Genomic DNA, 27,797 nt, shown 5'->3' with positions numbered 1-27,797 from the left:
TAAAACGCCACAGTTCATCTCATTCATAGTACAATTACAGCACTTGGCGTAATTATACTTGCTGTTTTATACATTAGAACAGGACAATAAAGATTATACAGTGTGAGGTCAATGTACAAAATGTTTCTTTGAACAAAAGGACTATCCTGGAATTTATTTTACAGATTAAATTCTTAAAAGCAAAACAAAGTAAACCCCAAAACAACAATTTTAAGTAGCACTGAGGCAACTCAGCCTGATGTGAATCACTATCCATTAATTGCCTGATATCCCACTCAATCCCCCTGCTCATAGAAGGGACCCAAGCTTTCAATGATTACATGTGGAAAACAGTGACAATGAGTCTAACCATCATTCTAGTCTCAAACGGAATCCTTTTAGAGGTTTACCTCTGAAACCTTCTAGCACCTCTTCAATAAGACAGAAACGTTGATCAGATTTTGGTTTTTCCTCTGTATTTTTTATGTGTAACTATCTATGCCTATGACAAAATCTCCCGTTTTCCTAACTTGACTTAGAGGATAGGCCTGGCCCCCAACAAGCCTGGTCTCAGGCTAAGGGCTCCACCTTGCCCTGGGAGTCTTTGTCAGTCACTGATGTTAGGGTAAGCAGGACTGCTGACATGGCAGCCTTCTGATGTCGCCCACATCGCATCCTCTGAGGACCCGGGGTCCTTGGCAGCTGTCGTGGACTGGGCCTCCCAAGTCCCTGTGAGGAAGGCAGCAGAGTGGGAGGTGCTGCTGCTGTGTTGGCCCAGCTCCGGCTGCCACGATGCCACAGGTAGAGGGAGAGAGGACCTGGTTGTAGCCTTTGACAGACAAAGCAGCACCTTGTTTACTAGGGGCAGAAAATAGGAAGTCCGCTCCTGCCCCTGTCCACCCGTCTTAAGCATCAGAGCTCAGATGTCAAGTAGGCTGGAAGAGTCCTTCAGAGCCTGGGCAGTGCCAGTCACAACACTTGGGTTTCTAGCCGTCGGACTTCCCTGACCACAAGATCAATGTTAATAATTGGGTTAAAGTACAGGGCCCAGTAAAATAAACAGTTGCAAACAAACTGAGGAATGAGGGGCCAGAACATGGCCACAAAAAGCCCCTGTGTTGATACTTTCCAAAAATGGCTCCACATCCTCTGAGGCACAGTCCTGAAAAAAGAAGAGAAACGTTTGAGAGGTGGAATCGTGATGGTACTTCTAATGACGACACAGAAGTGCTCAGACCCTGGGCCTTTTCCCAATGCAGAGTCTGGCTGCCTGTGCTGCAAAGACCTTGTTTTTCTGTCCGGCGCCCGAGACATACCCTTACCTGACCAACCCATCTTCAACTCCCAGGACGCAGCCTGGAGGGTGCTTCCGCAGGGCAGTGTTGCCTTGTTCCCACATCAGGTGAGGCCTCCCCATTACAGCCCCAACACCACTTGCCGCATTGTTGTGTCACACATACATATTTTACATACATATTTTCTCTGCAAGGCTGTAGGCTTTCCTAGTAAAGACTGTCTTCTTTACCAAAAGATCTGCAGTGCCCAGCAGAGAGCCAGGGGCAGGGTCGGGGCTTAATCAACCGTGCAAGAATAAATGAATTCACTGAATTGAAATAAATGAGGGAGATTCTTGTCAGGTTCTCAGAACTATTCATAAGGCTGCTCCTGATTGATGAGGCCAAGAACGCTGTCATGAGATGTTGAGTCATGGGACGTTTCAGGCTGAAAGGATGCTGGTGTGGTGATGTATTACTTCTGCCTGCCCAGCAGCCACCCCCTTTCTTCTGGAAACACCTTCTGATTTTTCCTTTGGGGTGCCTCGCTCCCTCATTCCTTTCCATTGTAGTCTGGGTGGGGCTGAAGCCAGCCCCTGGTTGAGGATGAGTGCACGCCTCGACCCTGGACAAGGAGAGCCGGCATACCCCTGCACCGTGTGATAGGTCTGGGGGTGGGGGCAGCATGTGACCCAGGCTGGGCCAATCAGAGCAAAGGCGTGTGAGGCCTGAGACTTTTATAAGTGCTATGGGGAAAGAAGTGCTCTCTTTCCACCAGGGTTGCTAAGCTGCTCAGATCCATACCCAGAGTCACCAAGGGACCCACACCAAGAGAGCTGCCTGAGGCTGAACAATACGGGAAAGAGCAGAGCTGTGAGAGGGAGAGAGAGACAGTCAGTCCTGGTGACAGCACTTGGGTCTTTGGGTCCAGCCCTGCAGGAAGCCTTGACTGGGCATTTCCCTTTTCAGGAAAGCCACTTTAGGTCAGCTTCTGTCACTTGGCAACCACAAGTCCTGACTCAGTGACTGTCTAGTCCAACTCTCATTTTATGCATTAATCCAGAGAAGTTATTACTGTCCAAGCTGGTGGCAGAGCAGGATTAGAACTCATGCCTACAGAATTCCTCACCAGATCTCTTAATGTTCTACCATACTGCTGTTTTCCATGAAGTACCCTCTTCTTCTCACTTGTTTATTTCTGAATTATCAAAATCATTCATGCACACCCCCCACCCCCAGGAATTATATAGTACATTATTATGAGGGGATAAGATATATGGAGAAACACTAACAATGAGCACCACGAAAACCTCCCCAATTCCAAACACAAAGTAATTTTCCTATTCACTGCTTAAGTAGCGTTTCTAAACCAGAGCCCGAGGAGTCTTGTCACATTTGAGTAATACTTCAAAGAGGACTTTTCCACCACTTGGCATTTCTTTCCCAGTCTGTTGCGCCAACCATCTCCAACATAAAAAGACGCTTACTTCAGTTCACTTCTTGACCAGATCCTCCAAAAGGAGAATAATTCCAGAACCGAGAGTAACATGGCATTGACGATGAGAAACCGTGATGTCCAGTAATGGACCTCCAGCCAGTCCCAAGCAAATTCAGCAATCAGCTGGTATGGGAGGAAGGAGTATTTGACAAGGAATTCTCTCCATTGCTTCCATGTGGGTTCTCTGAGATCCTTTAAAACAAATAAATAAAAATGGACACAAAAAATCATGAGGATTGACTTTTACACAAAATATTGTGGTTATCCCAGTGAGTTTTACATTAAAACACACACACATAGCCAACAATCTGAAATGAAATTTCCATCCATCAACTCATCTTATAATAATGAATCTTACATAGGATAAACGATACCAAAGAGGTTGAACTGAGATGCTTATTATATAATTGTGGGAGCTCAGAAGTAAAAATCTAAGCATGAGTTATAAATAATGAGGCTGAAATGAATATAAACTAACGAGTTTTTAAATTTCTGCATCACTGCATGGGTAGCTCAAACAATTTCGTAAATTCAACAGGTCATGGGAAAATTAAACATGCACCATGAAAAAGTAATTTTGAGGAAAATAAAAAAACTTTAATTACAGATATTAGGAGATAATTAACAAGAGTCTTTAAACAACTCAGAGGCATTCAGAAGACTGATGGAAGCTCAGCAAGACTGTGTACAATGGAGCAGATACTGAGTATTTCAGGAAAAAATTAGCCTGATGAGGGGCTGCTGGATTTGTTAAAATGGAAGGGTCAGGGGGTCTCTGTGCTCCCAGTGCAGCAAGGGCAAGTAAAAGCTATCGACTGGGTAATTAGAGAAACACTGTGCAGGTGTTCTGTGCACATCAGCAGGTTTTAAACTACATCCAAGGCTGAAGTCAGGCAGACACTTGATTGAAGTTTTTAAAAAAGGGTTTTGGGAGATTAAAGAATTCTGTTTCAACATTCATGGGCGTGGATCATATACATATGACAATTCCTATATCCATGTGACTTTTAGATATAAACAGATCAGAGAGACTGCCCTAAGAGTAGCAATGCAAAGGCCATTAACCTCAAATGAACAAGCAAACACAGAGAAATCACCCTGCGTCAATGGAATCCACCCACAATTCTGAAGGAATCCATGGGTCCAAGTGAACAAACCTGAGCTATGGTGGGTAACGGTCCCTGCCAAGGGCACTGTGGCCAGCTGATGATGACTTCCATCAGTGAGCTGGACGATGGCTTACAGTTCTGAGGCCAAAAGGACGGATCTAACCCTGCCTTGTGGTAGGACAAATAATCACCCTTTGAGGATCCTGTTGAGACAGATGATCAAACTAGAAGGCCCATAAATCTAACCTTTGGGCAATCTGGACCTAAGCTATCTTCTCTTATAATAAAAGCAATGCCTTTTTTTTTCCCCCCTAAATATTTCAAATGCAGAGGGTAGCCCCTCTTGCTATGCAATGCAGGAAACAAAACAGGCTTCTGGGAGTGGGGAAGTTCCTGCTTTACTTTCTTTTGTAGGGGCTCTCCTTGCAAAATGCAAATGAAATTCAAATGAAGGCTAGGTGTTTTCTGCTCTTCCCTGACAGGCTAGAGCCATGTCTCCAATATCACACTGAGGAACAGTAGACCAGATCCATTCAAGGTGCTCTGCAGACCTACCAGAAGCTTGGTGATGATGTCCTCCCCGGAGCTGTCTTCTTGTAGAGGGCAGATGGTGTGGATGAAGGGTAGGAAGGTGTCTGTGTAGTCAAACAGGTAGAGGTACAGCAGCCCAAGTCTGGGGGAACTCTTGAGGGCGTACAGCAGGAACAGGGACCTGCCCGGGTTCACGGCCTGCAGAGGGTGAGGCGGGCACAGAGCCACATTACAACCATGGTGGCCAGCTCCCCACCCACACTCCTTCCGCAGTCTCACGCCCTTTGCCATCAACCTTTTCTGTTCGGTTTGCACAAACAATGAATGAAGGAATGAATGGCGAGAAGAGGCCAAGTAACCAATCTATTGGGCTACATCATAGAAAGATCCAATCTCTCTCCATGGCTGGGGAGGGGAGGGCTAGGAGAAGCCCACTCCTAGGCACAGCTGGTAGAATACAACCTTTTTGGAAGGCAATTTTGCAAAGTGTATCAGAGTCTTAAAAATGTTTAATTTAACCAATCCATTAGTGGGCATCACTTAATAAAAATAATCCCAAATAGAGAAGGCTTTATGCACAAAATGTTTAGTGTTGCATTGTGTCTAAGAGAAGGAGTGAAATCTGTGATCTAAGTAATGGAGTTACTCTAGATAGCACACAATTCATATAGCCATTGAAAAATGATTATGAGAGGCTGTGGATAACGCTCCCGTTACAGTAAAGTTAGGTGAAAAAAAGAGTCAAAGACACGTAGCAATCCGATCTCAACAGTGTCAGCGCCCTGAGAGCAAGGCCTAGTTCAGGCCGAGAGCTCTCTCCTAGAGGAGCACCCAGCTCACAGCAGATGCCCTTCAGTATTTGTGGAATGAATACATCGACAAAAGGACTGTTCAAACTGTGCACAGAAAACTGTCTAGAAGAAAACAGAGCAAAATGCAATGTTAACCGTGTTTGAATCTCAGGTGGGATTACGGGCATTTTTCATTTTCCTCACCTTTGTAAATTTTGCTACAATTTTAAAATAACTTTAAAATTACTTGATGCTACTAAGCATCAAATAAAATGGGGAAAAGACATGAATGGACACTTTGCCAAAGAAGATATAAGGATGGCAAATAAGCACATGAAAAGATGCTCAGTGTCATTAGTTCTTAGAGAAATGCAAATTACACCAGTGAGATACCTCTGTACACATCTTAGGATGGGGAGAGGTGGGAAGGAGTGTTTACAAAGGGGCAGCAGGAAACCTTTGGGAGTGATGGCTATGTTCACCAGCTTGATTGTAGCGATGGTTTCACAGGTGTGTACTTATGTCAAAACTTACTATAGTGTACACTTTAAATATGTATATGTCAATTATAGCTCAATAAAACTGTTAAAACATAATTCAACTTATTTGATGCAATTAATGGCTTACTATTAAATTTTCTTTAAGTGTAACAATGGTTACATTTAAGAAAAGAATCTTTCTCTTTAGCGGTTCATACTGCAGTATTTAGGGGTAAAATAATATGATGTTTGGATATGCTTTAATATAATGCCAGGATTGGGGGTGTGGAGAGTAGGGGAGGGATATAGATGAAATAAGAATGGCCATGAGTAGATACTCCTTGAAGCTGGGTCTGAGTGCACTCTTCTCTCTCTTTTTGTACATACCTGAAGTTTTCTAGTAAAAGATTTTTTAAAAAGGTCCAACTTGTGAAATGGCTGATGCCAGGTCCGGGGCAGGAAAGGTACAAGAGTTAACTTGAACATCTTGTCATGTGACAAAGGAAAGTATCCAAGACTAATGAGGTCACGTCAAAAGGACTCGCTAGCAAGTACATTACACCTCTATCCAAAAGTTAAATTTAAAAAATGGACTCAAACTAATTTGAGGAGACGCCTACTCAAAAATGATGGGATAATTTGAGTGTCAATTAGAATAATTACTGAAATGTATTCAAACACATCAAGAATGTTAAAAGGCTCAGTTGATAATGATCCTAAAGAAAGAAATTAGTCCCTCTGGACGATAATAGAGAACCAAATCATTATTCCTTTTTTTGCTAAGGAAGATTTGCCCTGAGCTAACAACTGCTGCCAATCTTCCTTTTTTTTTTTTTTTTTTAGAATTTTATTTATTTAATTAATTTATTTATTTTGTGAGGGAGATCAGCCCTGAGCTAACATCCGTGCTAATCCTCCTCTTTTTGCTGAGGAAGACCGGCTCTGAGCTAACATCTATTGCCAATCCTCCTCCTTTTTTTTTTCTTCCCCAAAGCCCCAGTAGATAGTTGTATGTCATAGTTGCACATCCTTCCAGTTGCTGTATGTGGGATGCAGCCCCAGCACGGCCGGAGAAGCAGTGCATCGGTACGCGCCCGGGATCCAAACCTGGGCCGCCAGTAGCGGAGGCCGCGCACCCAACCACTAAGCCACCGGGCCGGCCCCAATCTTCCTTTTTTCTGCTTGAGGAAGATCAGCCCTGAGCTAACATCTGTGCCAGTCTTCCTCTATTTTGTATGTGGGTCGCTGCCTTAGCATGGCTGATGAGTGGTGTAGGTCCAAGCCTGGGATCTGAACCCAGGAACCTGGGCCACCGAAGCAGAGCACACCAAACTTAACCACTACACCCCAGGGCCAGCCCCCAATGTTCCTCTTTTTGTATGTGAGCCGCCACCACAGCATGGCCACTGACAGATGAGTGGTGTAGGTTGCCTGGGAACTGAATGTGGGCCGCTGATGCAGAGCGCACCGAACTTAACCACTAGGCCACCAGGTCTGGCCCCCAAATCATTATTCTGAAACTTGTAAAAAAAAAAAAAAAAGAAAAAAAAGGGAAAGAATCAAGCATTTAACCTGCCTTTCTGGTATAAATTGTACTTAGGTAATCAAAATGGTTGTTGAGGAAGTTTTCCCTTTTTTTTTTTAGATGTATTTCAGCAAACAAATAAATAAAAAATGAGAGAATTATAATATCACAATTTTGCAACCCCTAATGAACTAATGGATCTAAATAATCAATGATCACAGTGGCTGCTACCATCAGAAAAAGACAAACAGTTGGATATTATGAGCCTCTTGATGGAAGAAAACAGTATGTGGAAATTAATATAGGGAAACCTCATTTAAAATGGAGTCAGGAGGGCAGGAGGGGGAGTTCCCATGCAGTAGCACTCCAGGTCAATTACAGGAAAGACAGAAAATCACAGACCCCAACAGAAAGAAGTCTACAGGAAAAAACTGTCAATTACAGGAAGAAATGTACATTGCACCCTCAACAGAAATCGACTACCCCAGTAACTCAGCCAATGAGAAACCATCACCACCCTGGACTCTTGCTTTTCTCCAATGGATTTTCCAACCCCTCCCACTTTCCTTTTTTTTCTCTATAAAATAACATTCCTCTCCCTTGTTTGTTGGATTTGCCTATGGTCCGCCATGGCATGCACATCCCAAATTGCAATTCTTTGGCTATTCCTAAACTCGTTTTGCTGGTAAAATAACTGGCTGTTTTATTTTTAAGGTTGACAACCACCAACATCAAGCAGTCTTACCAAAATACCAAACCTAAACTAAAGCAAGCCTCTAGACCTAACTTCTAAATTGTAGCATATGCAGAGGACAAAGGGACCTGTTAGGTGACACCACAAGAGAGCAATCAGCAAAATTCAAGATGTGGGAAAACTACAGGACAAAATGATCTGTTTTCTTCAACAAATAAATGCAGGGTAACAAAAAGAGGGAGAGAGAATCTATTAAACTAAAAGAGTCTGAAGAGACATAAGCAAATGTGGACCTTGTTTGGACCCTGGTTAGAACAAATCAACTGCAAAAAAAAAAAGGAGACGTGGGATATTTGAATACTGACAAATTATTTGATAATAGAGAATTATTATTAACTTTAGAGGGTACAATGGTGATATTTTAGTTTTGTTTTTTAAAAAGTCTTTACTTTTTAGAGATTCAAATATTTACTTATGAAATACATGGTATCTCAGATTTCCAAAATAATCAGGGGTGGGAGTAGACAGGGGTCTTATTGAAAGAAACATGGCCATGAGTTGCTGTCACCGATAGGGGTAAATGGCGGTTTTGTACTATATCCTGCTTTTGTGTGTCTGAAGTTTTCATAGTAAAAGTTTTTTAAAAATCAAACTTCTAAAAATATCTTTGTATCCTAACTTAGGTGAGACACAGATATATGAGAGTAGTCCTTCATTCTAAAGTAGTGTTCCCCAACCTTTTTGTTCATTATCACCCCTTATGGAGCCTTTTAAAAACATTTTTTTCATAATTTCCCTCCCACCCCCATGAAATGTTAATACCACAGAAATGCTGTATATCTGTTTATGTACTGTGGTCTTTTGGAGGGCCAGAGATCATTGTAACATATAAGACTTTTCCACACCCCACCCCCAGAACCAATCGCCTTGGGGGTGATATTGCTCTTGTTGAGTATGCGCGCTCTAAAGGAACACAGGTCCCAGAAATAAAGTCTGATGGCGTCCAGCCACATCATGGTCAGTACAAGAGAAAGGGAGATGACCGGGTTACAAATTTGTAGGTCTGGTGTCAGTGTGAGTCCTGGACCAAAATATTCCAACTCTTGGCTACTTCCTATCAGATAAGGAGGAAAAACCAACCACCCAGTGAGGTGATTATGATGACAGCACTGCAGTGGGGAGCCCCCTCTTTCAAGCCTGATTAGCACAGTGGCATTCAGGAGGAGTTGCACTGGGACACTAGGGTTGGAGGAATCTTATCACACGGCCTTTCAGCTAATCATCCAATGGCCATCCTTGGAGAAGCGCTGGTAGCACAGAAGATCTGAAGGAGCAGACTGGTAAGATTCACTTGCTTTTATGCCAGGACCAGAATCACATTCCCATTCACTCTGGGTAATATTAAGATTACTTTTACGTATTTTAAATAGAGGGTCATTGCTGGATACGTGACCCAGAAATGTTCTGCCAGATACTAAAACCCACTATAGGATTAATATTGGCTACAGAAAGTCCAGAGTTTGACTGCATTAACAAAACTAATAATTTATGATAAAAGAGAAGTAGGGATTTTGTAAAATTAAAAAACAAGAAGCAACAAACCTTCTACCTTAGGACCTCCATGCCTGTTCTTCAAAATTTTTTAACCTAGTGGTTTTTTTTAGTTTTGAAGTAATACAGGTACACAGTAAACACAATTTTTTTTCAAACAGCATAGAAATGTATTAAGTGACAAAATTCTCCCTCTCGGCCAAGTCTCAATTCCCAGATGAAAACATTGGTAACAGTTTGCGTATATCCTTCCAGAAATTTTCTATGTATATGCAAACATATAGATACATACAAATGGGTATATTTTCCAACTTTTTCTTTATTTTCAGTTAACAGTACAACTTGGGCATCCTTCCCTTATTAGTTAGCACACCCAGAGTCACCTCCTCTGTTTGCAGTGGTTACACATACAGGTGTGCCATACTTATTTCCTGTTCCTGATAATGGGCGCTTAGGTTCTTTTCCATATGCTGCTATTACCAAGGATGCTGTGGTGAACATCTTGTTTAATGACTTTTTGTGACTCAAACATTCAGTTCTCACTATGACTCTTTGAGGCCATTTACAGAGGAGGAAATGGGCCTCAAGACGCCCGTGCTTGCTGGTGTTCCCACAGCCAGTGCACCCTGGAGGGGCCAGATGAGGAGCCCGGGCAGTCAGGCTCCTGAGCCCTGCTCTGGATCACCATGCTACGCTGCCTGTGCTCTAAATACAAAGAAGGGAAACTGCGGATCAAAGAGTGGGTGTGGTTTACATTTTAACAGTTATTGACAAACCGCTCTCCAAAGAGACTGCACCAGTTCATGATCTGCAACACACAAGTGCCTCTTTCCTCATATTGTTAAACATTCTCATCCTTGACAATACCAGAGGTCAAAAAAATGCCATCTCGTTGTTTTAGTTTGTACTTCTTTAATTATGAATGAGCATGTTTTCCCATAAACTTATTGGTTATTTACATTTATTTTTCTCCATTGTGTCTTTTTAGGGTATGTCGGTATATCCCAGATATTCTAAAACTAATAAAAAATATATAGCATTTGTTTTACAGTATTCGTTAAATCCTCTCTGTGAAGGAGAACCCATTGGTGCAGCCACAGCAAAGAACAATTTATCAATATCTAGTAAAGTTGAAGATGTGCATTACTTGTGACCTAGCAATCCCTCAGTATATACCATAAAGAAACTCTTGTATATGAGCGTGAGAACTTCCAAAGAATGTCCACAGCAGCACTGTTTCTAATAGCAAAAATGGAAACAATCTCAGCGTTCGTCAGCAAGAAAATGCATAAATTATCACATACTTGTGCAATGGAATACTGTGCAAAAGAAAAAATGAGTGAACTAGAGCTAGAGCCATAGAAAGAAAAACTACTTGCAGAAGGATATGCTCAGTTCAGGTCTCTTACATTAAGGTGAAAAACTTACAGAACAATGTTCCTAGTGCTCTTGGATACATACACATAATACAGGTAGGAAAACCCACCTAGGAAGCATACATAGCCTGGCTACAGGAGCATAGTACCTCTAGACAGGGTGGGGACGTGAGGGGCTTCAATTGTGTCTGTGGTGTTTTCTTAAGTAGTTAGCATGCAGAATGCTATCTCGTTCTTCATACTTTTTTCAACTAAAAAAATAAAAAGTTCACCTTATATTCCCAGAAATTTTGGGGGGGCTTCACGCCTAGTGCTTTGACGCGCTCCAGTTCCGTGAGGATGGCTCTTCTGTGGCTGCTGTTTTCTATAGTATATGGCGCCCTTGAAAATTCTTCCTCTGTCAAAGTTAAAAGCAATCTGTGGGGGGAAAGGGATAGGAGGATATTTCTTTTGAGATGATATACTGGGAGCAAACTTTCCACTGTCAGAGTTCCATCTTATCAACACCAGTACTTCAGGCTTGAGTTAAGGAAAGACACTCAATATATGAAATGATATTAGACACAGCCAACAATTGAATGCTTACTCTTTGCCAGTGACTATCTCGAAATACTTTCATAAATCATCACTGATTCATTTAACATTCTGCAAGGTGGCATTATGACCATTTTGTGGATGAGAAAACTGGCTTAGACAAATACAGTGACTCAGCCAAGGCATACCCAGGTCTGTTTTGTTCCTAACCTTTGATCTTTCAGCTGTGAATTCTGACCTCTCCCATATTACTTTTTTTTTTAAAGTATTTGTATAGAAGAAAACTGCAAAGAAATCCAATAAAACATCATGACATTAAGAGTAGTTGTTTTTGGTAGTGATTTAATAAAAAAAACCTGTAGATCCCTTTTTTCCCCTTTCATTAGAAAACATGAAGCCACCTCCGCAGTGACTCGTCGTTAAAAACATCCCTGTGCACTAGCAGATGAGGACCAGGAGGCACACACAACCACTGGTGGAGGAGTATAAATTGACATCCTTTTGTGGGTAATTTGGTAATATTTACTAAAGTTGTAAAGGTTTATTCCCTTTGACCCACCAATTCCAGTTCTAGGAATCTATCCTCTAGACGGAAGACAATTGTGCAAAGATATATTGTATTATGGGGCCGGCCCCATGGCGTAGCAGTTAAGTGCGTGCACTCCGCTGCTAGCAGCCTGGGTTCGGATCCCAGGAGCGCATGGACGCACCACTTGTCAGGCCATGCTGTGGCGGCGTCCCACATAAAGTAGAGGAAGTTCAGCACGGATGTTAGCTCAGGGCCAGTCTTCCTCAGCAAAAAGAGGAGGAGTGGCATGGATGTTAGCTCAGGGCTGATCTTCCTCACACACACACACAAAAAAGATATATTGCATTAGCTTTATTTTTTTTTTTTAGTAGACAATTTTTTTTAACCACAATTTGGAGGAGGGGGCTAATTCTCACAAAAAACAAAGTGGGAGTATTTTGCTTCCCCAAAGGAGAGTCACTGAACTGAGCGTTGAAAACTCAGTTCAGTGGGAAAAAGTGACTGTAGTGGAAGGTGGGGCAGACAGGCAGCCTGGCAGTTGAGTGGCTATGTCTGAAACAAACAGATCAGGGAGAGTGGCTGCTCTCAGCACTGTGTGGTGTTCTAAGTCACATCCCTACACAGTCCCTCCAAGGAAGGGAGGGACTCCAACAAAGATGGACAGTGCTCTAGAAGGGGGCAGGGGGATTTGTTGACGGGCAGAAGCAGGCCTCCCCAAAGTCCAGTAATTTGACTCGTGAGTTCCTTGTACCAGGGCATTTGCTACGATGTTGTCTGGAATTGTCTGGAATAGGAAAAAGGAAACAACACAAATGTGTATTGGCAGAGATGGATTAAACAGACTGTAGTATATACACATATATACATATGTATATATACATATAAACACAGGTCTGCTTAGTACAATCTATTTTCAGTGTAAATAAATAAATGATACACATTTATATGTGTATGTTTGCATAAACATTGAAAAAAATCTGGAAAGATGTCCAGCAAGATGATACAGTAGTTTTCTCTAATGAGTAGAATTACAAGAGTATTTCACTGCCAAATCCTATAGTTCTACATTATCTTTAAAAATAAATAATAAATGTTACTTCTATAATCAGGAAGCAACAAACAAATTAAAATGTCAATGACATAAAATGGTACAGCCACTTTGGGAAACAGTTTGACAGTTCCTCAAAAAGTTAAACATAGAGTTACCTTATGACCCAGCAATTCCACTCTTACAGAGTATTGAAAATATATATCCATACAAAAACTTTTAAACAAATGATCACAGCAGCAATATTCATAACAGCCTCAAAATGGAGTCAACCCAAATGTCCATCAACTGAAGAATGGATAAATAAAAGATGGTCTATCCATATAATGGAATATTATTCAGCCATAAAAAGGAATGAAGCACTGATATATGCTACAACTTGGATGAACTTTGAAAATGTTATGCTAAGTGAAAAAGCCAGACACAAAAGGTCACACATATTGTATGATTCCATTTATATGAAATACTCTGAATAGGCATATCCAGAGAGAGAGAAAGTAGAATGGTGGTTGCTCAGGGCTGAGGGAGGGCAGAAGTAAGGACTGACCAGTAAAGGGTAAGAGCTTTCTTTCTGGGGGTGATGAATGTTCTAAAACTAGATTGTGGTGATAGCTGCACATATCTGTGACTATATTAAAAACCACTGATTATACGCTTTAAATGGGTGAATTTTATGGTATGTGGATTATATCTCAATAAAGCTGTTAAAAAAAAAAGTCAGTGACGTGTCAGAAGATTTTGCTCCTCACCTTCCATTTACTCTTTCAGATAAAAACCTGTCTCTGTAGAGAGAGGCCCAAGGGCCCAGCTGCTCCAGCCAGAGGACAACTTCTTCCGCTGTCCATTTGGCCACAGCCTTGTGGACCAGGAGGTCGTGCTCAGATTCCCTGCTGCTCCAGTGATACACGAGCAGGACCACCTGGGGAAAAGTGACAGGGACCTTAAGACACAGAAAGATCAGAGATGCCAGTTTCTAAATACATGAGCGTGGGGCAAGGAAGGGAAGAGGCTGAGCTGGAAGGGAATGATGGCAAGTCTGTACACAGAGGCAGGGCAATGCCACTGCCACAGAGAACTGGGGAGCACGACTCCTGGTGGGCTCATCTCTCTGCTGGTTGTCAGGCTGTGAGGGAACAGACACAGGAACAGGACTCATCGCAGGGCATCTGGGAACACTGCACCCTTGACCTCATTCAACTTGGCCAACATAACTGACTCATGTGCCTTTTCTATTGGAAAATTTGTAACATTTAAGATTTCTGTAGCATGGAACTTATTAAGAAAGTATTCTCTACAATGGAAGTTAGTAAAGTGCTGTGCTCAAGACTCTATCATCAAGGTAGACATGGCCTCAAATTCCAGTTCTAACACCTTTCTGCACCTGTTTCCTCATCTCTAAAATGGCAATAATAATGGTGCCTACTGCATGGGTTACAAAGAAGATGAAATGGGATAAAGTCAACATTTACTGGGCTCTGAATATTATGTTGTCTACTTGAGTAAGCAACATCCCTAAAGAATCATACAAGCCAGCAGATTTCAATGTATGCAGTGAATTACCACATACAGTTATGTCATCAATTGTTTAGATGTATTTCAACAGAAATGACTTTAGTGGAAACCATGGGAGGGAGGGGGACAGAGAAACAGCAATAAACTTACTGCTACACCAGTTAAAGCTGTGAGCACTCCAGAAAAGAAGCCCCCTCCTCTCTGCTGATTCCCTCGGCCAGTGTTGGGAGCTAAAGGAATCTGATCATTCCCATACTTCTGAAAGGCTGCAAGACTCTGGACTATGTCATTATTCTGCTGAATGTCTTCAAATCGCATTCTAATAGCATCAGGAAATAATTTTTCAATGGCATCCCTATGGAGAACAGAAAAAAATGACAAGACGGTTGTTTTACTAAATACACTTACAATGTTTAGAGGCCAAAATAAAACTAATATCAACATTTAATAATATATGAGTATTCTAGAAGAATAGACAAGGAGATTAGTTACGGCTCTGTCATTAGAAACAACCTACAAGTCCACTATTAGAGAAACAGCTATATAAAACATGGCATATTCATACAATGGAACACTACATAGTTTTAAAAACGAATTTACTGGATATCACTGTGTATCAAGATGGATAAATTTAAGACATACATATTGTTGACTGAAAACAGTAAACTGTAGAACCATACAGATAGTATACCACTGATGTGAGAAAATATCTGCATTTCCTATTGGCAAATATATGTATAAGAATTTTTTTTAAATCTGAAAGAAATCACTACTAAGTCATAACTGAAATTACTCTGAAGAAAAGGAAGGATTGTAAGATGGGGGAGGAGGAGTCAAAGGGGTAATGTTCTAATTTTTAAAAAAGAATGTAAACAAATTAATGTAAATATGTATGGCTTATGTTATTAAAAATTAATTCATAAAAAGGGAAAAAAGTAGGGGCCGGCCCAGTGGCTTAGCAGTTAAGGCTACGTGCTCTGCTTCAGTGGCCTGGGTTTCGCAGGTTCAGATCCCGGGCGCGGACCTATGCACTGCTTATCAAGCCATGCTGTGGTGGCGTCCCACATATAAAGTAGAGGAAGATGGGCACAGATGTTAGCTCAGGGCTAATCTTCCTCAGCAAAAAGAGGAGGATTGGCAACAGATGTTAGGTCAGGGCTAATTTTCCTCACAAAAAAAAAAGGGAAAAAAGTAAAGTTCAGTAGTAAGACATAGACAGACCAACCATGAGGCCATCTGTAGAGCTCTTCATTTTCAATTATACACAGAGAACCCTCCTTCAGTTTAGGATTAACCTTCAGGTAAACCAAGGCTAACAAGTCAGAGCACAGCGTTTGCAAATATATCTCCTGTGAAAAAGAGAATGTTGGGCTAATGTTTTCATGGAACTTTCTGGTACTCTGCTGATCTCAAGAAAACAACAAGAGACAGGGATTTTACCCTCAAAGGCCTCACAGGTACATTACAACCACAGGGAAACAGAAAAGAACCCGCTATCTGAAAGGTCTTGCCATTTGTCATGTACCACTCTGCATGAGTAACTATCTCTACTAATGTGATAAAGGGAACAAGGGTTTAGTTAAAGATTATGAAAATCAACATGAAACCAGTTATTCAGAATTGTAGTTATACCATTTTCTCTGTTAGATTCAGGATGTTCTCAGTGAATACAAATCAATGAAAAATATTATATGGCAACAGATTACAAGCAATGGTCTGATAACCAGAATTTACTTCTTTCCTTCACTTGCAATAAGTAATAAACAAACAAATTACAGTCACCTGTGAGGAAGAGAGTCTGGATTTTCAGATCCTTGAGCTCCCTGACTCACATTTCAGCAGATCCAGAATGACCACCGAGGAGACCGACTCTGTGCCTCCAGCCTTTTCAACACGGCTGCTCCCTCCCATTAAGAGAAACCATACCATACAAGCTGTATGTGCTACCAATATGGACTGAGCATTACCTGAGGAGAATATTGACTTTGGGGAAACCTTCCCATTTTTCTCTGCATTCTGGACACTCTGTTTTCTTCGAAGAGGCCCACCATAAAGCTAGGCAGTGCCGGCAGAAGCTGTGCCCACAGTTCAAGGTGGTGGGGTTAACCAAGATGTCGTAACAGCAGTGGCAAGAAAATTCACTAACAGAAATCTCAGGGCAGGTGCTCTTGAGAGGCTCATCTTTCTCAGGGGTCACTGTGGACAGATCATTGTGTTGAGATTCCTCCATCGCTTAGCAAATTCTGGGATCCACAGGCATAGAAAATTTCAGACTCAGAAAATTGCTGCAGAGCATCATTAAATCTAGGGAAAAAAGACAGCAACAGAAATAGGACAATTGTTTAGTAGGTGTTTGAGATTACGGCCATTCTATTAAAGCTGGTTTTTAAATGTGACAAATTTTATTTCTAAAAATTCACATTCCATAAACCAGATAAACATCACTGAATTGCTTTCTGGCTATTTGTCGTACTTTTGAAAATTAGGTAAAGCAAAACAGTGTAGTGGAAAGTTCAGTGGATGGGGGGCGGTATGTGTGGAGAATTCTAGATCCTTTTCTTTCACTAACTTCTTTTGAAAACATAATTTCTCTGCCCTCAGTTTTCTCAATTAAATTTCTAAGGTCCTTTCAATGTGTATGATTTTAAATAAACCAGCTTCTTGGCCCAGTAACATGTCTGCAGTCGGCAGTAACAGATGTACTTCATGTAAATAACACATTTTGTCCAAATAAATCTGCCTTCCCATTAGGTATTTATTTTATAAACATTTGATTTCGGAGGCTCCCACAGGAGCAGTACCAGGAAGTGAGTAAAGCCTTGTTTTCTGAGGTCCCTGTGCCAGGTCGACTCCCCCATGGCTCAATATACTCCTTTACCCCAAGTCAACCCAAACAGGCATAGCAGCCCTCTAGAGCCAGACAATTTGGTGCCACAGAAAACACACTAATGTTGCTAATATGCAAATGGCAAAGGACAATTCTCTTTTCATTCTCATCTGGGTCTTAGGAGATTTTCTTATTGAGACGCAGTATGATGGAGAATACCACGGAGTTAGAATCTCAACTCTCCAACTCACTAGCTCTGTGACTGCATAAGTTACTTGAGCTCGCCGAGCCTTGTTTCCTCAACTGTGACAACAGTCCAAAAACCTTCAAGGGTTCTTGTAAAGATTAGAGACAGCAAAAGGAAAGGGGCTCCGATGGCGTATAATGTAAATAGGGGCTAAAGAAATGATTCCTCATACTATTCCTGGTATTAGCATAGTGTGGGCACTGGTGGGAAAGCAAGGAAATCACTCCTGATGCCCGACACTGGTCACACAGAGAGGGGCTCACGTTTTGTGCTCTGCAGGCACTGTGGTTAGGAACACAGGTTCCACGGCTGGGCGGCCTGGGTTCTTATCCCCCCTCTGCCTTTACCAGCTGTGAGGTCTGAACTTCTTTGAGTCTCAGCTTTCTCATGTGTAAATGGGGGTGGTAACAGTATTTACCCCACTGGGAGGTTTTAAGAATTAAATCAGAGAATGCAAGTAAAGTACCTAGTACAAAGCCTGGCATACAGTAAGTAAACCATACATGGTAGCAACTTACCTGATTTTCAAATTCAGCGGCAAGAGAATTTTATCACCTTTTATAACGTGCAAAATTTTACAGAGAGCATGGTAACATATTTTAAATAAGCAAATCTATAAACAAAGACTAGAAGAAAATACAATGAAGTGTTAGTAATGGGTGTGTTGGGTGGGGGAGGGTCATGATTGTTTCAGTTTTGGTTTTCTGTATTTATCAAGTTGTTCTTAATGAAAATGTATGAATAATAACTGTAAAAATATATATGAAATTTTAAAAAAATATACTGTATTCCCTTTGGCCTAACACCAATGGGAGATTTTCAACTCAGAATAAACACAACTAAGAGGAAGACGGGCACAGATGTTTTAGCCCAGGGCCAATCTCCTCAGCAAAAAAAGAGGAGGATTGGCATCGGAAGTTAGCTCAGGGCCTATCTTCCTCACCAAAAAGAAAAAGAAAAAAGAAAAGAAAACTAAATTTTAAACTCAGTGTTAAAGAGGAATAGATTCCTCATCCAGTTCTAAAAAGATAAATCTAAATTTTTAAAATTTATAATTAAATTAGTAGTTATTCACAGTAGCAGATGATAGTAAAGAGGGATGCAACTTCTGTCCAGGCCCAATAAAAACCATTCTTTTTGGAAGAAAGAGTCTAAATAAATGTTCTTAATGACAAAAATTCTACATTATTTCTGATAATCATATTTGCTCATTATTTGTATGTTTAGGAACATTTAAAAAATTTCTAAGTGCTTCCCTTTGGGCAGCCTCTTCAAATGGCTAAGAAAGTGGGAGATCTTATACGTATAGGTTTTGGGAGAAAGGAATCACTTTGATAAAATAGTTCCTTTATTTGGCTAATATTGATTACACAACTACCACATGCAGAGCATTATCTCAGGAAATAATAATTGAACCACTGCTATTTATTGAGCATCTCCTATTAGCTGGGCACTGGGCAGGTCTTTTCGCTACATTCATGATCACATCTGGACTCGGTGTCAGAGGAAAGACAGCGAGGCTGCCAGCGAGGGCTGTGCAAGGGGTCAGACAAGATGGGCCTGACTGGGGCACTGCTCTGTGTTTTCCCGGGGAGCAGTGAGTGATACAGGAGCTACAGGTCTGATACGGGGTCTTGTGTGCCTGGTTAACGAGAGGTGGGCCGATGGGAGCACGTAAAGGTTTCAGAGGCAATGAGATCAGCGAAGCTGTGCTTGAGGATGGTAAGTCTCATCAAGAAGGAGGGCTAGGCTGGGCCAGGTGACAAGTGAGTATTATTACTTCTGGGACTAAGGTGGCAAAGGTGAAAATGGCAAAGAAATGAAAGGTGGCAAAAAAAGCGATCAATCTATCCGAGAGATGTTTAAGAAAATAACTGATGGGCTTTGGTGACTAGAGAGAAAGAATGATCAAAGATGCTGGCTAGGTTTCAGAACTAGGGAAGAAGAACGGTACTTCTGCTAGAAATGGGTCACTGTAAACCAATGGAGCCAATCTTGGAAAGAAGTTGAATTTTAGAAAAGTTGAGTTTGAGGTGATGACAAGACTTCCAAGTAGAACTGCTTAGTGAGCAGATAGAGATACAAAACTATAGTTAAGAGTTAAGAATGAGGCCAAGTGTATGGATTTCAGAGTCATTTGCAGAGAAATGACAATGTATATTGAAATTAATTTCTCATAAATTAGCCTTTAAAACTAGAATGCATCAGTAGTTCCCAGCTTACCAGATCTTATTTCTCATGAGAGAAAACAAATCACACGCTGATGTCAAAAGTGTCTTTTATAAGTCGTATTTTCAAAAGCAGAGGTGGCCACTAACTCTGTTTTATAATTCTCTTTAACAAACTATAAACTGCAGGAACTTTATGTCTTGGGAATTTTGCTAGTTTCATTTTACCATAAATTCAGAAGTGAAAGCTAACAGAGAAAGAATACACATCTTAACCAAATTCAGTTGATTTTTTTCTGCTATTTCTGTCTGTACGTATTTGGGTTATCTCCATTAAGAAAGCAGTACTTTTAGAGGAGGAAAGTGCCTCTTAAGTGATAAAATCTAGCTCAGACACTAAAGTTCCAAGCTGTGGTGTTCTGGCTTGCTATAAACACAGCCTCCCGCACTGGCAACGATTAAAGGCCTCTTTGAGGAGAAGGCCCAGTGTTCCTGATGAGGTTTATAGCTGTTCTCTACAAACCTGGCACACGCATCAGCAGGCTGGAGCTGTGAGAAGGTTCGCCGGCTCCTTCTCAGTTCTTTCACAAGTAAGCCCACGTTAGAACATCCCTGTAGCCTCCTGTTCTTTTCCTCTTGTCTCAAAGGCCTCAGAGAAGACTGGGGGGACGTGGTTAGGACTGGGGCAAGGAGACTCATTCCATTCCCACCTCCAGTGCCCCATTCACATGGATACACTTTGGTTTATGTTTAATCATCACATGAAATTGCAAGCGTTAATCACCCAATTCAAAATTAACAGGAAGAATGCCTGAGTTTGGAAAACTCTCCAAAACTGCAGACAGAGACAAGTTTAAAATGACAGGTTGAACAGCACAGAATTGAAAAGTACAGCAAAACTTCTGGGGACTGAGTCACTCTGAAGAGCTGTGGTTTCTGAAGAAAAGGTGGGCCTTCAGCTGACGCCTGTAGAGGCGCTTCAGGAGGTCTGTGCGTACTCTGAAATTACATGCCGAACTTGTGTTTGTGCATGTGGGCGTGTCATAAGAGCATTCTCCTGAAGGTAATCTTCAGCTCTTACTAGGCTCTCAAAGGGGACCAAGACCCAAATAAGGTTCAGAACTACTGTTTATCCACTGGGATAAAGACTTTCTTAACGTACTACAGCCCTCTGCTTCCTAAGGTGGTTATAATGAACCCAGGTGAGCTTGCCACAGTGACGCAGCCTTCTTGCCATGAGCATCCATATTTTGTGTCCTGGAACAGTCTCAACATTGGCAGCCCCCCCCTCCACTGTGGCAACAGCTGGCCTGCAAAGCAGGCTTGCTTTCACATGGTGTTTCTTTCTCTCCCTGCCCTTCTTTCTACCTTTCCCTCTCTTTCTTTGCTCCTCCCCCTTCTTCTTCTTTCCTCTCTTTCTTTCTATTGAATCTGGTGCCAGTATTTTTAAAAATCTGATTTCCATAAAAATCCAGATTCCTGGCTTCTACTGAAAAAACTCAGATCTGGCAAGAGCAGGCTCTCATTTTGCGTGACAAGAATCAGCTCCAACTGAGTAACTCAGCAGGTGCCCCCTTCAGACAGGGCACGCCCACTCCAGTTTGCTAGTCCTCACTCACCTGTTTTCCTCATTTCTGTTACTTGCCTGACCCCTGAGTTTTCATGACCTGCCGCGTAAGGCGATGTCTTCAGTCCACTGATGAGTGTATGATGTTTCCAGGTTAACCAGCCTTAGGCTAGTAAGCTTTTGGAGTTCTGACAGCTTATAGTTTTCCTGTCTTTTGATTTGCTGTCAGGCTGTTACTTATCATTGCTGAGAAAGTGATTGCCTATGAGGTCTTCCAAAATTTTTCAAAGTTACTGCTTCTACTCTGCTTTAGATGCAGAAGCCAGATAACCTGTGTTAGTAGATTCTGTGTGGGCAAGACTCTGGATGAACCTTAGGGCAGGAACCAAGTCTAAAAACTCTAAGTCAGCTTTATTGTCATCATATCCCCAGAGAACTAGCTCAAAATGAATAGAGTGAGAGTTTGTGGGCTCTTCGATGAATCACATATTTCATACAAGGCCTTTAAGACACTTATTTTAATTTTTGGGAGGTGTTATTTTCTTCCTGGTTTGAGAGGCAGTGTAATACACCTCAGTTTGAAAATTAGAAGACAGGTCTGAGTCCCAGCTCTTCTCTTTATGAGCCAGGAGATCATGGACAAATTACTCATTCCCTCCAAGTCTCACATTAGCATATGTAAGGAATGGGGTCACTACTGCCAACCTCACAGGGCTGTCATGAGCCTAAGGACGACACGTGTAAGCTCTGGCACACAGGAAGTGTTCAATAAATGGGGTCCCTTCTTCCACAACACCTTCCAGGTGGATGACATTTCCCAATCCAGATAAGTGTGGAATCTAAAGTAGTTGTTGTCCTTAGGCTCATGCCATATAATCAACACCTTGTTCTAACATCTCACCAATGTAACTTTTAAAACACCTGGAGAGATGCTACTTCCTGAGGAACACACCATCTCTAAAATTACAGTGTCAAGAAATGGCATAAAATCTTAGAAAGGATTAATATGTGAAATATGACATAAATACACACATATGAAAAAACTTTTCTACAAGTCGACCTTTCCTAAAACTGTCATGGGTTTGGTCTGTTGGCACAACTGATAGGAAACACTTATCACAGTCTCCAATGACTTGGGCAATTCCAAGATATCTATCACCATAACCTTTTCTAAGTTTTCCCAAAGAAATACCTAAGTGACAGGGTATAGTTATCTGAAAAATCTATGAAGAAAAAGAAATGGCTGGGACATAAAAACAATCTCCTAATAATTCTAAGTAACTAAAGAACCTGGAATGAACTTGGCTATTTCTCCCTTGGAAGGAGAGTTGTCTGTCTGACGCAGTCAAGTGCTCATCTATGGAACTGTCCAGAGGGCTACTATCTGGAAGGAGGGGGTGGCACTGCTGTTACCTGTTTGATTCTTTAGTCATCCAACTAGCATTTAAGAAAGTCAATTAATACAATAATTTTTATTGAGTTTATAAAAAAAGAATGCATTAATTCTGAGTTTAAGAATTTTTATAGGGCCGGCCCCGTGGCTCAGCGGTTAAGTGCGCGCGCTCCGCTGCTGGCGGCCCGGGTTCGGATCCTGGGCGCGCACCGACGAACTGCTTCTCTGGCCATGCTGAGGCCGTGTCCCACATACAGGAACTAGAAGGATGTGCAGCTATGACGTACAACTATCTACTGGGGCTTTGGGGGAAAAAATAAATGAATAAATAAAATAATAAAAAAAAAAAGAATTTTTATACCTTAGCTTATAAAGATCTCATTATGTAATGATTGTTAACTCTTTAGAAATCATAATCTTCAAACTGCTTTGTTCAGTGGTATATAATTATGGTCCTACCTCTTCATTCAACAAAACATTTATTGTGATTATAGTACATACCTAATGTTTTAGGAATAATCCTTCGATGGGCTAATTTATTGGGATTCTAGCCTGAAAAATATAATGTCAATCATTTCTTAGCAAAGTTGTTCACTGAAATAAAAAGACTTGGGCTCTATATGGGCCTCTAATTAGGCTATTTCTTCTCATTACATATTACCTGACAACAGAGAATAATGACAATTGCTAATATTTACTAAGCCCTTATAATGTGAAAGACATAATAATCCTATGGGGTAATTATTACTGTCATCTTCATTTTACAGATGAGAAAATGGAGGCCTAATTCATATAGGACAGAGCCTGGTTTTAAATCATGGTCTGACTTAAAGCCTGTTCTCATAACACTATATTATCCAAACAAGGTAATAAATAAGTTATTAGTTCAAACGAATGATTTGCTCCTTTGTCATCTAGGCCACATCACTGACCTGCTACTACACAGCTCAGAAATCCAAACTAGAGAAAAACTAGAATTTGACAACATTGCATTCTGGAACATGAACTCCAGCTTGTGGTTGTTAGGGTGAGCAAGCTATTCCATGAACTAAATAAACAGAAACATTCACAATAGAAATAGAGGTGAGGCTGGCTGGGAGCACCCCTATTTCTGACACCTCAGGTCCACCTCTGGGGACACCACTATAAACACTGGCAGAATACTACAGACATTATGAAACGTCCAAAGAGCGACCACGCATTTTTAGTGACTACGAAACAGGCTCTGACAGTATAAAACCTTGTGTTTTTCCAACTCCAAATAGATTTTCTTTTGGGATGGGGTCAGAAATCACTAGGGCAAAGGTAGCTCCCTCACTGGCTGTTGACCTGCTGCCTCAACTGTGAGGCGCTGTGATTTACTGCCTGAGTGGTGTTGGGCAAGATGAGAGCACTCTGAGAAGGGTGTCCCGTCTCTCTCTAGACTCTCCTCTCTCGCTTCTGTTACGTGGCATACATGCCATGACTTATCCTGTCTTAAATGCTGCACATGTCCAATAACTCAGAGAGTGATCAAAAACTACTGGTAGTTCCCAGCAACCCATACCTTAACCACCGGTTTTTAAACTATTCTGTTCTGATTCACATACTATAAACTAACGTGTTCTCTTCAGGTTTAGCTCACTCTTACACTTTTTGCACACTACTGTTGGAGTAGTCTTTGCCTCTCCAACCAGATCCTGAGCTCCTTGAGGTCGGGAACCAAGCCAATAGAATTCTAATTCAAGTCACCGTAGCTGAGAGTAGCTGGCGCAAAGCTGGGCTCTACATATTTGTAGTTGAAAATCAAACCAACAAATATTTGACTTCCTATCACAGGAATTTCTCAGAACCTCCATCAGAATCACGTGGGAAGTTTGGCGAATCTGAATAAGGATATCTGGGATAGACTCAGGGATGTACATTTTATTTATTTATTTATTTTTTGGGTGAGGAAGATCAGCCCTGAGCTAACATCTGCCAATCCTCTTCTTTTTTGCTGAGGAAGATTGGCCCTGGGCTAACATCCGTGCCCATCTTCCTCCACTTTATACAGGACGCTGCCACAGCATGACTTGACCAGCAGTGCATCGGTGCGCATCGGGATCCGAACATGTGAACCCCGGGCCATGGAAGCCGAGCGCATGCACTTACCCACTGCGCCACCCGGGCTGGCCCAGGAATGTACATTTTAAACAAGCCCCTCAGGATATTCTTATGCACATGGAAGTCTGGGAACTAGACAGCTGTGACATACAAACACACACTTATATGCCTAAATATATGTTTTAGACAAGGTATGGGTAAGGTGCCAACAAAATAAAGTTTAAGTAACATTTCTAATCTCATTTCCTCTTCTCTCATTGCCTTCCTCTCTCCACTGCTCGAATCATCCTCCTCGAGCAAAAGTCTGATCAAGCCTTTCCTTTGTTCAAAACCTTCCCGACTATGACAAATTAAAACCCATAGCTGTAAGCTTGTCTTTTAAGAATCTTTATGGAAGCCTGGCCCAGTGGCGTAGCAGTTAAGTTCATGCACTCTGATTCAGCAGCCCCAGGTTCGCAGGTTCAGATCCCGGGTGTGGACCTATGCACCGCTTATCAAGCCATGCTGTGGTGGCATCCCATATAAAGTGGAGGAAGATGGGCACGGATGTTAGCCCAGGGCCAGTCTTCCTCAGCAAAAAAGAGGATTGGCAACAGATGTCAGGGCTAATCTTCCTCAAAAAAGGAAAAAAAGAATCTTTATGGCCCACCAGCAATCAACACAACATTTTAAATAAGAAAACAAACTCTGGAGCCAGAATGAGTTCCAATCTCAGCCCCACCAATTATTAGTTGTATGATCTCAGGCAAGTCACTTCGCCTCTGTGCCTCAGTTTCCTCATCTGTAAAATGGGGACAGTAATAGTATCTTCCTGATAGGGCTGTTGACAGAATTAAATGAATTAATATATGCACAGCACTCAGAATAGTGCTGGCACATAGTAAGTGCAATATAAGTGTTAGCTATTACTCTTATCATGATTATGCCCTACTGCTCACCTCCTCACACACTACAATCTAGTCTTATTATTACTTCCTGCTCCTTGGGCATTTTTCCATATCACACTTTTCCCTCCATCTGTAACACAGCTCCACACCATCCCTGGGTCAAAAATGTCCAACTGATAAGACCCAAATCAACTGTCACTTGAAAGTCTTTAATGACTAACTCCCTCCACACCCAAATTAATCCTTCCCACCTCTATGCATTGGCATAACTTTTATTTGTGTACGTTTCCTCATCTTCTAGACTATAATTTCCCCAGAGAGGTTTGGTTTTAGGAATGAGAGAGGTTTGGAACCCAGGTCATATTTATCCTCCCTGAGCCTCATATTTCCCATATAAGTTCAGGATAATAATATCTACTTGGAAGGAGGTTTAAATGACAAACTCTATCCATGGATACTCAAAGAGTCTACTGTATGGCTGATCGGTATATTAACAGAATTACTATATTTGCATTTACTGAGCGCCAGCTACGTAAGTAGTGTACGTAGTAAGCCAAGCCCTGGAGCTTACACACAAAAGAACTGCCCTGGAGCAGCAGTTTTTCCATCAAGTTTATGGAGACAGGCAGGGAAACGCAGAGCACCTCAAACACCCGGCTTGGCTGTTTACACACCAGCCGTGACAAGAACAAACAAAACAACCCAACCCGCACGTGCACTCCGTGCCGGCTCTGGGGTGTGCCCGGGGAAAGAGAGTACAGCTCCTTCCTATTGGCCTTTCAGAGCGCGACATCATGACCACCCCCAAAGGACCGGCCAATGGGCGTCGGCGGGGAGGACCCAACGGCGACAGTTGACCGCATGACAGCGCCTGGGCTCTCATTTTCTCCTCTCCATCAAAGCTGGGGGGGCAGCCGCCTCGGGCAGTGACAGGGCCGCCTCCTGTTCCGCCAAAGATCCCCAGTTAGACCCACAGCCTAACTCTCATTTGCCTTTTTTTCCTAAACGAAAACTCCCTTTTGCTCCAGTTCAGTTTTCTAAGCCGTGAGTTCGGAGCCCAACCCCACTGTTGACTTTGGGGTTTCACTTTCCCTTTCCTGCGCGTCCGTTACCCTATTTTAAGACGGGAGCCATCGCTCCGCTTTGAGGCAAGAACGTGCCTCGCTAAGGAGACCTGAAGCCCAGCCTGATGTCTATCGGGAGCCTAATCCCAGTGCGACTCCGGGGTTTCACTTTTCCTTTTCTGCGCCTTCTAACCCTATTTTAAGACGGGAGCCATCGCTCCGCTTTGAGGCAGGCACGTGCCTCGCTAAGTAGACCTGAAGCCCAGCCCGGCGTCTATCGGGGGCCTAATCAATTCTGGACGCGTTGTCGCAGGCTGCGGGAGGCGCCCTGGGGAGGCGCCCCGTCGTCCCCCTCCAGGGGGTGTGGAAGCGACGCCCCCTCCCTCTCGCCCTGTAGAGACCCTGGAGCCACGGGCTCTGACTCTGATCCCCGAGGGCTCACAGGCGAGGCCCAGCGACAGGCCGAGCGGGATGTGGGGCTCTCGAGACGGGATGGGGAAGCTGGCCAAGCGCGGGGTCCACGCCCGGATGCCAAGACTGCGGATGCTCAGGACCCGGCCTGGCTGACGAGAGCCCCGCGCACCTCTTCCGACTTCGTCCCCCACTCCCGTCCTCCACACCCGGCCCCGACATCGAGCCCGGGCCACCCGCTCGCCATCCCCCGCCGCGCCGCTGCTCACCACTCCGCTCACCCCCGGGCTGACCTGGCCGTCTGGCACCCTCCTGAACCCCTGCGGAAGTACAGGAGGAGTTGGCCGCTTCACTTCCGGAAGAAACACCTAGGACGGACTGCGGAGGAGGGTTCCCACTGCCCGCGACCATAGAGGAGAGGCCGCATTCGTTTCCCAAGCCCCTCAACCCCGCGACCTCCCGGCCGCCTAGAGCGGCCACTCCCCGGCCGAGGACTTTGGCGCATGCGTAGTACCGCCGGCCCCGCCCCTTCCTTTGCGTGGACACACCTTGGGCCGGGGCGTTACCCCCCGAGGGTGAGGCGGGTGTTTGGGTTTGCTCCAGCGGGGCGTGTGTTTCTGTGTCTGGAGGAGACAGCTTTGTCCAGAAATTAAAATGTTATTACAAGACAGCACTGTACTACTCGCCACAAATTTTTTTTGCCTTCACATTTTATGCA

At 42.7% G+C, this 27,797-nt stretch overlaps 1 protein-coding gene across 5 annotated transcripts; it reads right to left on the bottom strand.

Moving 5' to 3' along the window:
- Positions 1-13: 13 nt before the first annotated feature.
- BFAR (bifunctional apoptosis regulator) lies at positions 14-27,520 on the bottom strand. 5 transcript variants are annotated; one of them, XM_014796342.2, is made up of 8 exons: positions 27,349-27,520; positions 16,398-16,734; positions 14,581-14,785; positions 13,668-13,837; positions 11,080-11,224; positions 4,416-4,589; positions 2,741-2,943; positions 14-1,141 (listed from the first exon to the last, which is right to left on the bottom strand). In XM_014796342.2, exons 2-8 carry the CDS (start codon positions 16,658-16,660, stop codon positions 949-951), a joined length of 1,353 nt encoding a protein of 450 aa, XP_014651828.1. In that variant the 5' UTR covers positions 16,661-16,734; positions 27,349-27,520; the 3' UTR covers positions 14-948. The 5 variants fall into 5 exon arrangements, with proteins under 5 accessions (XP_014651828.1, XP_087273121.1, XP_087273119.1 ...); XM_087416995.1 differs by having other exon boundaries at positions 27,361-27,520; XM_087416993.1 differs by having other exon boundaries at positions 27,373-27,520.
- Positions 27,521-27,797: the final 277 nt, after the last annotated feature.

This window comes from Ceratotherium simum, chromosome 26 (genome assembly GCF_057802395.1).
Source record: "Ceratotherium simum simum isolate JZ-2026a chromosome 26, ASM5780239v1, whole genome shotgun sequence".
NCBI lineage: Eukaryota > Metazoa > Chordata > Mammalia > Perissodactyla > Rhinocerotidae > Ceratotherium > Ceratotherium simum.
This window is presented reverse-complemented; position numbering and strand designations above follow the sequence as displayed.